This window comes from Talpa occidentalis, unplaced genomic scaffold, assembly GCF_014898055.3.
Source record: "Talpa occidentalis isolate TD23 unplaced genomic scaffold, MPIMG_talOcc4v2.1 talOcc4.2, whole genome shotgun sequence".
In the NCBI taxonomy this organism is placed as follows: Eukaryota; Metazoa; Chordata; class Mammalia; order Eulipotyphla; family Talpidae; genus Talpa; species Talpa occidentalis.
The window spans coordinates 64,787,760-64,799,003 of NW_023602073.1; the positions used below are offsets into that span (position 1 = coordinate 64,787,760).

General features: G+C 55.4%; 2 protein-coding genes across 3 annotated transcripts; one reads left to right on the plus strand and one right to left on the minus strand.

Moving 5' to 3' along the window:
• On the plus strand, window positions 1–6,940 carry SLC22A7 (solute carrier family 22 member 7). Of its 2 annotated transcripts, none has more exons than XM_037519758.1 (10): window positions 1–414; window positions 1,005–1,108; window positions 1,233–1,387; window positions 1,511–1,679; window positions 2,539–2,662; window positions 2,938–3,047; window positions 4,196–4,410; window positions 4,588–4,696; window positions 5,437–5,643; window positions 5,927–6,940. In XM_037519758.1, the coding sequence occupies exons 1-10, from the start codon at window positions 22–24 to the stop codon at window positions 5,967–5,969; spliced, it is 1,629 nt and encodes a 542-aa protein (XP_037375655.1). In that variant the 5' UTR covers window positions 1–21; the 3' UTR covers window positions 5,970–6,940. The 2 variants fall into 2 exon arrangements, with proteins under 2 accessions (XP_037375655.1, XP_054554793.1); XM_054698818.1 differs by having other exon boundaries at window positions 1,577–1,679.
• On the minus strand, window positions 6,727–10,051 carry CRIP3 (cysteine rich protein 3). The gene is given in 9 exon segments (XM_037519759.2): window positions 6,727–7,107; window positions 7,286–7,343; window positions 7,443–7,537; window positions 7,665–7,736; window positions 8,756–8,848; window positions 8,851–8,886; window positions 8,984–9,041; window positions 9,430–9,524; window positions 9,808–10,051. Coding segments are annotated over 9 exon segments (729 nt in total). The 5' UTR covers window positions 9,968–10,051; the 3' UTR covers window positions 6,727–7,045.
• Between the last annotated feature and the right edge of the window lie 1,193 nt (window positions 10,052–11,244).

Sequence of the window (11,244 nt, forward strand, 5' to 3'; positions counted from 1 at the left end):
GACGGCTGGTGGGCGGGCAGCATGGGATTCGAGGAGCTGCTGGACCAGGTGGGCGGCTTTGGACCCTTCCAGCTGTGGAACGTGGCCCTGCTGGCTCTGCCCCGCGTGCTGCTGCCCATGCACTTCCTCCTGCCCATTTTCCTGGCGGCCGTGCCTGCCCACCGCTGTGTCCTGCCTGGGAGCCCGGCCAACATCAGCCACCAGGAAGCATGGCTAGAGGCCCACCTGCCCCGGGAGCCTGACGGCACCCTCAGCTCCTGCCTGCGCTTCTCCCACCCCAGGGCCCTCCCCAACACCACGTTGTGGGGAGGGGAGCAGAGTCCTGGGGAGCTGGAGGGTGAGCCCTCCACAGAGCCCTGCCCTCAGGGCTGGGAGTACAACAGCTCGGAGTTCTCCTCCACCATTGTGACTGAGGTACCCAGCCAGGAGTTTGGGGGACACGTGAGTGGGACGGGTCCGTCATTGCCTTGGGTGATTGCTATGTGGGCATTAGACACACTGCCTCTTAAGAGTCTCAGCTTACCTCCGTTGATGGCGGCCTGTGGCTTTAAAGCTCTGAGCTAAATTCCTGGTTTGTGGTAAGGAACCCCTACTTGGAGCTGCTGTTGTTAATTGGGAGGTGATTCAGGCAGGGAAGGGCTGAGAAGGGTCCAGGGAGTTGGGGCACACAGTTGAGAAGGGCATTTCTGCAGTAGAGGTGGGGGTGGGACAGGTGGCCTTCATCTGGAGGCTAGTGCAGGGGGGCAAGTTTCTCAGGGACAGAGTGGGACTCCTGTTGCCATGGCAAAGGCCCTCCTCGGGGAGAAGATGAGGCTGCAGGTTCAGGAGGGGCAAAGTCTCCCACCCACGAGCTGGGGTGAATAGTTAGGGGTTTATTATCTGGCATGGAGGTACCAGGGTGGCACCACTGACCTCAGGAGGTCCCAGGGTATGGAGAAGCAGGGTTGGTGCCCCTGGAGAAGGGCCTGTGCCCACGGAAGGCCCCTCCCTGCCTGTCCCTGCAGTGGGACCTGGTGTGTGAGCGGAAAGGCCTGAACAGAGCCACTTCCACCTTCTTCTTCGCTGGTGTGCTGGTGGGGGCTGTGGCCTTCGGATACCTCGCGGACAGGTGGGGTGAGGTGTGGGGGCTAATAAGGGAGTGGGTGGGAGCCCTCCTCTCCCCCTACCTGTGGTGTGGGCCTAGTCCTCATTTTGGGGCCATAGGGAGCTAAGCCTGCACCATCCCTTTGCAGGTATGGGCGGCGCCGTCTGCTGCTGGTAGCCTATGTGAGTGCCCTGGTGCTGGGCCTGGCATCTGCGGCCTCAGTTAGCTACACCATGTTCGCCATCACCCGCACCCTCACTGGCACAGCCTTGGCTGGCTTCACCATCATCGTGATGCCCCTGGGTGAGGCAGGCAAAGAATGGGCGGGACCTAGAGGGCTGGAGGGAGGCAGTGGTCAAGGGTGAGGCTGAGCCCTTCTGGCCCTTGCTAACTGTCTTCCTGTCTCCGGCCCTGCCCTGGGCCCAGAACTGGAGTGGCTGGACGTGGGACACCGCACCGTGGCAGGTGTCCTGAGCAGCACCTTCTGGACAGGGGGTGTGATGCTGCTGGCACTGGTCGGGTACCTGATACGGGACTGGCGATGGCTTCTGCTGGCTGTCACCCTGCCTTGTGCCCCAGGCATCCTCAGCCTCTGGTGAGGCCTGTGGGCAGCTGGGAAATGGGAGAGATAGGAAGCCAGAGACAGAATTAACCAGATATTGAGATTACTAGAGAGAGAGACTGAGAGATGAAAAGAAATGGTCCATGACCAAGAAACCGAAAGAGACAGAGAGAGAAAGAGTCAGACCAACAGAAAGAAGATGGCACCAGACATGAGCAGCAGAGGAACAGAGAACAAAATATTGAGAGGCAGAGATGGAGAGGCAGAACCGGTCAGAATAGTGACAGGCCCAGACTAAAAGGCAGATTCAGAGGGACAGATGGAAATGGACACATGAGTGACACGAGGGACCGATGGAGAGACAAACCAAGAGCAAACTGAGGAGGGTCCCTTGGAAGGGTGGGGGCGGGGCAGGGCCCCTATGGGTGCAGTGTGGCGGGGTGGGGGGTGGGGGGGTGGTGTTCCCAGCAGGAGGCGGGAGACCAGGTGGGGTGGACATCTCATTGCCTCCCCAAAATGAACTGGCTTTGAATGACGCCTCTCGATGTGTCTCTGGACATCAATCTCTCCTTCCTTTTACGTCTTCCTGCCACCCGTGGAACCAGTGGATGGCTGGTGCTAGAGGCTGTCTTAGGGGTGAGGCCTGTTCAGTTGAGCAGGGAAGGGAATCCAGGCTGTGGAGACCTAAGCCTGAGCAAGGAAATGTGGCAAGAGGTGGCTTTTAAATGGGTTTCAAAGACTGAATGGCAGTCCATCAGAGGAGCGGGGCCTGGAAAGGTGCTCCAGGTTGAGGGGACTGTGAGCAAGAGCCTGGGGCTGACGGCTGGTGCCGAGGAGGGAGACATGACTTAGGGTCCTGACTCTGACTGAAGGGCCTCCTGCCGTCCCCCAGGTGGGTGCCTGAGTCAGCGCGCTGGCTTCTGACCCAGGGCCGCGTGGAAGAGGCCCATAGGTACCTGCTCCGCTGTGCCAGGCTCAATAGGCGCTCCGTTGGTGAACATGGCCTAAGCCGGGAGGTGAGGATGAGTATGTGTTTTTGTGGCCTGTATCAAGCACCCCATCCTGGGCCTACTATGTGTGCCGGAAAAACTCCCTGTGACCAGTGGATCGTTCTAAACTTTAGGGTGTCCCACCTGGCTCTGGTGGTCTACAACCCTCCATCCTACTCAACCCTGAGTGCAGCCCCACCCCTGCTACAGCAGAAGGGAGAACAGAGACACAGAGAGCAATATGCCTTAGTATGGACATGCAGACAACTCTGATGTCACAAACTGTCCTCTTACCCCAACAGGCTCTGAGCAAAGTGGCAGCTGGGGAACGCGTGGTTCGAAGACCCTCGTACCTAGACTTGTTCCGGACTCCACGGCTCCGACACATCTCATTGTGCTGCATGGTGGTGTGGTGAGGAGGGGGACCGGGAGAGGGTGTGGGCAAGATGATGGGGGCTGGAGGAGATCAGGCTGGGGAAGGTCAAGATACAGCAGGCGGGCCTCCCTGGTGGCTCAGGGGTTAAAGTCTCAGCGATTTCAAGCTATTGCTAGCCACTGCAGCATGAGTTCTATCCATGGCCAAGGAGGTGACCCACATGGCGCAGCAGACCGCTCCTGTCTCACCCGCTGCTCCCCTCAGCAGTGTATTTCAGTCAGTCCGCCTGTTCTGTTCCCTACTCTGTCTCTGGTGAATCCTCTCAGCCCCCCACACCTCTGGCCTGTACCCCAGTTCTTGTATAAATAAACAAACAAATAAATAAATAAATCTTTTTTTAAAAAAAAAAGCAGCACTTGCTAGTGGCCAAAGCCCCTTTAAACTTCATAGCAGTCCGATGAGATCTGAACTCAGTGCCCCATTACAGCAGGGGCCCGAGGTTCCAAGTATTAAGTGACCTGTCCACAGAGGTCTCACAGGAAGGAGGCCAGGGCCTCCTTTTTAAAAAAAAAAAAAAAAAAAGAATTTATTTTATTTACTTAAGCATACAAGAACCGGGGTACATGCCAGAGGTGTGGTAGGTAAGAGGATTCACCAGAGACAGAGCAGGGAGCAGAACAGGCAGACTGATTGAAATACACTGCTGAGGGGAGCAGCGGGTGAGACAGGAGAGGTCTGCTGCACCATGTGGGTACCTCCCAGGGATTGAACTCGTGCTGCAGTGGCTGCGGACAGCTTCATAGGTTGCGTCTTAACCCCTTGTGCAACCTATTTTATTTGGGAGGCCCAGATAAAATAAATATTTAAAAAAAAAAAAAAGGCAGCAGGCATCAGAGACAGGTCAGTTCAAATCTAGACACTGCCGCCTCCTTCCTGTGAGACCTCTGTGGACAGGCCACTTAGTACTTGGAACCTGGGGCCCCTGCTGTAATGGGGCACTGAGTTCAGATCGCATCAGACTGCTACGAAGTTTAAAGGGGCTGTGGCCACTAGCAAGTGCTGCATACTCAGGGGCATTATGGGACAGGGCAGGTCCCAGGGAGTAGGCTCTGAAGGTGAGGAAGGCGGTCCCTCTAAAAGGCCAGGGCTCCCTGAGCCACCCTGTGAGCCCCATGCGTCCTCAGGTTTGGCGTAAACTTCTCCTATTATGGCCTGAGCCTGGATGTGTCAGGCCTGGGACTGAACGTGTACCAGACGCAGCTGCTGTTCGGGGCCGTGGAGCTGCCCTCCAAGCTGCTGGTCTACCTGTCGGTGCGCCACGTGGGACGCCGCCTCACCCAGGCGGGAACGCTGCTGGGCACTGCCCTGGCCTTGGGCATCAGAATGCTGCTTCCCTCTGGTGAGCCCCGTCAGAGGCCCCTCCTCCTGGCCAAGAAGTCCACCTCCACCCCCCTCCCTGTCCCGGAAGCCTTGCTCAAAGAGTTAGTTTCTGCCCACTGAGAGGCTACACCACCCATCCCAGGAGCCCTGGGCCCTGCACAAAGGCCCACTCACTGCCTGGCCCCTTTACCTCCAGAAATGGGGTCCTGGAGCACCGCCCTGGCGGTGATGGGGAAAGGTTTTTCTGAAGCTGCCTTCACTACTGCCTACCTGTTCACTTCGGAGTTGTACCCTACTGTGCTCAGGTGAGGGGGCGCCTGGGTCCTGGCAACCCGCCTAAGGGGAGGGCTTGCTAGTCACATCTCTTAAGAACACCCCCACATACAGGCACTGCCCCCGAGTCCCTCTCACCCATTTCTTACCCTAGCTGGGAAATTCAGAGCTAATCAGAGCCATCCCTGTTGGCCTAAGTCTGGAGAAGGTGGAGGTTTTTGTTTACTAAATGACCTGAGCAGGGTCAGACCCCCCTTTTGGGAACTCCTTAACAAGAAAACAGTCAGAAAAAGCCCTGTCCTGCCTGTCCCATCTCATTCACCACAGCCCAGGCAGAGCTGTCCGGGGGGTTTTCTCTGGGTGTAAGACCTGGGGTCCTTTCAGATAACTTGTCAGGTGGGACAGGCCTGTGGGCAACTTACTGCTTCTCAAAGCCTTGTGCCTTTTCTAACAGCGCAGGGCCTCAAGGAGCTGCTGACCCTCTTCCTTCTATACTACCCTTCTTTCATCCCCATTCTTTGCTGAACAGAGAATTCTTCTCTTTCAGTGGCACCTCACTGTCCTCTCCCAGAAGGGGGACCCCATCCTCTGGTGGGGGCTGGCTTGGAGATCCCTGGCCTGGGGATGGATGGGAAGACCATCTGAGAGAGGACTCAGGTTTCTAAGCTGTCTAGGTAGAAGGGGCTCTGTCCAGCCTAGGATAAGAACCCCATGAAGCATGACTTCAAGTAGGGGGAGCATGACCCCTCTCCCCCTTTCTCTCTCTGAACAGGCAGACAGGAATGGGGCTGACTGCACTGGTAGGCCGGCTGGGGGGCTCTTTAGCCCCCCTGGCGGCCTTGCTGGATGGTGTGTGGCTATCGCTGCCCCAGCTAGCTTACGGGGGAATCACCCTGCTGGCTGCCTGCACTGCCCTCCTGCTGCCAGAGACAAGGCAGGCGCAGCTGCCAGAAACCATCCAGGATGTGGAAAAGAAGAGGTGTGTACACAGGTGTCTGTTTAAGCACATACATTTGGGTATAGGGGCTCAGGTACCCAACACCTCAGGTGTGATTCAGAGAAGACATGTCTGCATGCGTGTATTGGGGTATGTATGCAAGTATGCAGACCTGGGGTATGTAAACTGTGTATGTAAAAGTGTACATGAGTCCATATGTGTGTTGCCTGACGGGGCAGGCTGGGGCGGTAGTTTGGAGGGCTACCTCACCCCCACATTCTCCCGCTATTTCTCATGATTCCTTCCTCTCCACTGCCCCATCCAGCCTTCAGGAGGAGGAGATGTCCATGAAGCAGGTCCATGACTGAGTAGGACCAGGGGCAGGCCCTCCACAGAAGCGCTGCAGCAGGAGCTGGGAGAGCAGAGGGCAGGCCCTGTGACCAGGGCTGGGGGTACTGAGCCCCTGCCCAGGGCTGGAGTTGTCACCAATGGCCCCCTCTCTGTGCTCTCCAGCCTTAATTATTTGGCCTCCAACAACAGAGTGATTTCCCAGGATGAAGTGGGCTGCTGGAGAATTCTGGCATTCCTCTCATGGCTGGGGTAATTTTGTAAATAAAGCTGCCCCTTGTGTTGGGGCAATGGTGAGCAGCTGTGGGAAGAGCCATAGATGGAAAGCCATTGAGTCTGGCCCTGGACTCTGATCTCAGCTTTGCCACTAATTTACTGTGTGACCTTAAGCCAGTGGCTTTCCCTCTCTGGATCTCAGTCTATTCATCTCTCAAATGGATAATGAAGCAGACCTCACCACAGGATCTATCTGCTGTCACACTCGAATGAGATTCTGAACAAGATCCTTCTCTGGAGATGGTGTCAAAGAAGGGACTTGTCCTCTGATGATTTCTGGTACCAACAGGGCTCGTGGGCATGCTGTCTACTGTGTGGTGCTAGGGGCTGCCCGATGCCAGGACCAGGGGACTAGGAGTATCGAGCTTTTTGTGGCCATGAATGGTCCTGCTACCTCCTAGGCACTAGGCAGGGTAATGCATCCCTTCACCCCCACACTCCCCACCCTCCAACCCACTGTCTAGGACTTCTGTCCAAAGAAGAGTCAAATGAATGGGAGCCAATATTTTATTGGAGAAGCCAGAGAAGCTGAGAATAAACACAAACTTTTACATACCCTGAAGTTCCAGAATTTGCTGGGGAAAGGGATTAGGGAGGCCAGGAGGCCAGCCTTCAGAATGGGGTGGACTGTGTCCCCAGATAAGAATGGGAAAGGAGTTGGCAGAGAAAATCTAGATTCTGGTCTACCATGGGCTTAGGCCCAGGCCACCAGAATCCCACCTTCCCCCATCCTCACGGGACTGGAGAATTCTGTAGCTCCTCCTGGACCACGGAGGGGATGGTGGAAGGCCGAGTTAGGGTGACCTCTCCTGTGAGCATCTCATTTGGATTTTATCTCCACAGGGTCATAGATGTAGCAGCCTACGTTACCAATGTTCACACCTGAGGGAGAGAGCCCCATCACCAAGGACCTTAGGACTAGAGGGTGCTGGGCTGGGGGCTGCAGGGAATTGGGAAGGGCTCAGGGTATGTTTGGCCACAGGGGAAGTTGTCCACACATCCCCCACAGACCATGTACATGCCATACTTTAGGCCTGGTGTCTGGGATGGGACTGCCCACCTTTGGGGCCAAACAGGTAGCCGTAGCAGGGGATGTGGCAGTAGGGGGCGCCGTCATGCTGGGACACACAGAGAGAAAGAAAGCTGCCTTAGCTTGGCTCTCTTCCCAGCTCCAGCCTCCCTCCTCTCCACTTAAGCACCCATCCTGCCCTGCTCACCTCAGCATGACTCCCGGCGGTCAACGTCTTCCGGCAGCGCTGGCACCTCAGGCAGGGTCGGTGCCAATTTTTGCCCAAAGACATCACCTTCTCAGCTGGTGGTGGAGAGAGGTGGTTCTAGGGGAGGGGCAGGGCAGGAGGACCCACCTGCCTTGCTCCACCCTCCCTGCCCTTTGATGCCCATCCTATGTACCTCCCCCCAAGTTTTCCATTGTCACTTACCAAAATAGACAGGTTCCTCGCAGCCAGGGCACATGGAGGTCTCCCCAGTGAAAGTCTTCATGTGGGGAGGATCTTTAAGGGGGAGAGGCCCTAGCTAGGGCTGACGTGGGGGTCAGACCTAAACAAGGCCCACCAGCACTGCCCACCTTCCTCCAGGAGCCCGTTACTCTGCAACCATGAGTCTGACTTCCTTTTGATGCCACCTTCTATTCCATCCCTATTTACCCGAGGGATCCCTGACTCCTCCTGTCCCTCCAGAGGGTCAGGTGCCCATCAGCCCAACCCCATCCGCAACTCAATCCTCAGGAAACCTGAGCTGACATGGGAGCTGGTGGGGACAGGGGTAGGGTGTCAGGTGTTGGGGAGCACAGTATCAGTGCTCACTCCAGAGCACTGGAGGAAGGAATGGGGAGAGAGAAGAGGTGAAGAATGTGAGGGGCTGGCTGGCCCCACCCCAGTGGCCCTGTCACTCCTAGGTCATTCATTCCATCGTTCTGGAGTTCTGGCCTGAGAGCCCTGAGTTCTAGGCTAGCTGCCGCTGACCAGCTGTGTGATCACACAAGGTCATTTGGCCTCTCTGGATCTCAGTCTCCTCACCAGTAAAATGGGGGTGATAATGTCATAAGCCCAATTAACCTCAAGTCAGGAGCTGACATGAAGGAACATCAGAAAAAGGGGCGCGGCAGGTTGAGCGCAGCGCTGTGAAGCTGCCCACAGCCTCTGCAGCATAGGTTCCATCCCAGCTGGCTGTCGAGATACACACATGGCGCAGCAGACCTCTCCTGGCTCGCCCGCTGCTCCCCTCAGCAGTGTATTTCATCAGTCTGCCTGTTCTGCTCCCCACTCTGTCTCTGGTGAATCCTCTCACCCTCCCGCACATCTGGCCTGTACCCCAGTTCTTATATGCATGAATAAACAAATCTCAAAAAAAAAGAAAAAGAAAAAGAAAAGAAAAAGGGGCAGTGGAGAAAACTTTGTGAAGCACAAAGGTCTGTGACGCAGAGGACTGTGTGGGAGACTGACACCCTCCAGCCCTCCCAGTTCCAGCCTAGATAAGGGTCAAGAGAAGTAGATGGGACCATCTTACTTACTTTTCTTGCCCTGGGGGAGGCCAGTCCTGGGTCTGGGGGGGCTAAAGCTGCTGGGGGTGAGGGGAATGGTCCTGGCAGGGGTGGGAGGGGGGTATTGTAGAGGTAGGAGCCCACACCACCAATGTTCACCCCTGTTGAGAGAAAAGGGCAGGTCAAGCTTGAATTTTCATCTCCTACTCACAGGGAGGGTTCTGCTGCTCCCTGGCCACCTTCCAAACTTGTACTTACCCCTGGGTCCGAAGAGAGCCCCATAGCATGGCCTGTGGCAATATGGCCTCCCATTGTGCTAGGCACAAGCAGAGGGAAGAGGGTTGATCAGGGCCCAGGGGCTTCTGTGCCCCACAAACCTTTCCCTAAGATAAAGCTGCCAGTTGTGTATGTCCAGGGACCTGGTCTGGTGAGGCTGGGAGAGGTGGGAGAGGGATAGCACCCCCAAATGGCCACTGCTGTCAGGGGGCAAGGGCAAGAGCAGGTGAGGAAGTGGTGCTGCTTCCCTCTGTCCCCACACCCCAAATCATGGACCCTATAGCAGCACTCATGCTCCCCAAGTCTTGGCCAGGCTGTGGAGCACACAAGGTAAGTGCTCTTGGGAGCAGACTCCTGAGGGCCTGCGGGCTGGAAACTGGGTCTGGTGCCTGGGCAACCGTGACAGACGCAGGGTGGCCGGGCCTCACCTCTGCATGCCCCCCGGGAGACAGGACGCTGCGGCAGCGCTCACATTTCAGGCAGAAACGGTGCCAGTTCTTGCCCAGGGCGCTCACCTTCTCTGCTGCGGGGGGGGGGGGGGGGGGCGGCGGGGGGCGTGGGGGGGAAGGCGGAACCGGGCTGCAGGGAATCGGCCAAGCAATGCCAGTGGTACTTCCCCCCCTCAGCCCCTCCTGCACGGCTTCCCAGAGGAGATGGGAGTGTCTCCCGGAGGCCGGCACCATTCCCCGTGAACGCTACTCCCCCGGTGGAACCGGGGTCTGGGGCCACACCTTCAGCAGCCCCTCTCGTCCTCAGGGAACCAAGCATTTCCTACCCACCTTCCACCCTCCCTAGCCCGGCCTCACCAAAGAAAACGGGTTGCTGGCATCCCGGGCAGGTCCAGCTCATGGCTCCCTCTGGCAGCCGCGGCACACAGTAGGCACCGCTGTTCTGCCCTGTCTGCTGGCTCCACCTAAGCTCGGTTTTCAGCCTCATCGGGCAGAATTCTCTATTCATCGTGGCCATTGGCCACCAGAAGTTTAGAGCCACTCCACCTCTAGGGGACGCCGGCGACCTGGCAGTTAACCCGTCTTCCACCTTGGGGAGGAGAGTGTGTTCTGAAGCCAGCCGGGAGGGGCGCGGGCCCTGAGGATGCCTGGGAGGGTGGCATTAATTTCAGGTTTGGAAAGAAACCAGAAGAGAGGAAAAATATCTCCCAAAGAGAGGGGAGAGGCATTATTTGAAACGGTTCCATTCCATTTTGGTTGTCTTACAGGTGGTGGAGAGCAACAGTATTCGGAGCTCGTTTCTCTTACTTATCCTTGGCTTCTAAGCAAATTACTTAACCTTGGTTTGCCTCCTTTTTCTTATCTGCACGCTAAGTATGATGACAAGTCTCCACCTCATGATTGTTGTGAGAATTAGATAAGTTATTATGTGTAAAGTAGATAAGTGATTATGTGTAAAGTACCCAACAAAACCTGGCACATAAATAGTATGTAAGCAGTAGTCATCACAATGACGGATCACATCATGAACTCGAGGCTCTTAGTCTGGAAGTCTCAAAACCTGGTCTGCATACAGTGCTTTGCTTGCAAAATAACAACGCTTACTCAATTTTAAAGTATAGACACCAATGAAATATTCCCAGGTTAAAGATGTTTTAGTATTTGTTAAAAGTAGTTCAGCAGTGCTTCAAAGGACACTTCAAGAAATTTAAACACACAGAATGGGAGAAAATATTTACAAACATTTATCTGATAAAGGTCTAGTAACCAGAATCAATAAAGGACTCTTACAACTCAACAACAAAAAGATAACCCATTTAAAAAATGGCCAAAGAGGGCTTGCAGGGGTTAAGATGCAACCTATGAAGCTATCTGCAGCCACTGCAGCATGAGTTTGATCCCTGGCCAGGGAGCTACCCACATGGCACAGCAGACCTCTCCTGTCTCACCCCTGCTCCCCTCTGCAGTGTGTTTTAGTCAGTTTGCCTGTTTTGCTCCCCACTCTGTCTCTGGTGAATCCTCTCACCCCATACCTCTGGCCTGTACCCCAGTTCTTGTATGCATAAATAATCAATCATAAAAAAAAAAAAAAGCCAAAGAATTTGAATATTTCCCCAGTATAAATGACCTACAAGCACATGAAAACATGTTCAACATCATTAGACATTAGGGAAGTGAAAATCGGGACCACAATGAAATACCACTTTCCACCCACCAGGATGGCTATAATAAAAAAGATGAGTAATAACAAGTGTTAGGGAGGATGTGACAAGATTGGATCCCCCCATACATTGT

Bases quoted from the DNA above. Each gene is read 5' to 3' on its own strand.
- SLC22A7 (XM_037519758.1), top strand. From the start codon at position 22: ATGGGATTCGAGGAGCTGCTGGACCAGGTGGGCGGCTTTGGACCCTTC. The intron at 1,109-1,232 runs GTGGGGTGAGGT...ATCCCTTTGCAG, and splicing joins TTCGGATACCTCGCGGACAG to GTATGGGCGGCGCCGTCTGC. The intron at 5,644-5,926 runs GTGTGTACACAG...TGCCCCATCCAG, and splicing joins CAGGATGTGGAAAAGAAGAG to CCTTCAGGAGGAGGAGATGT.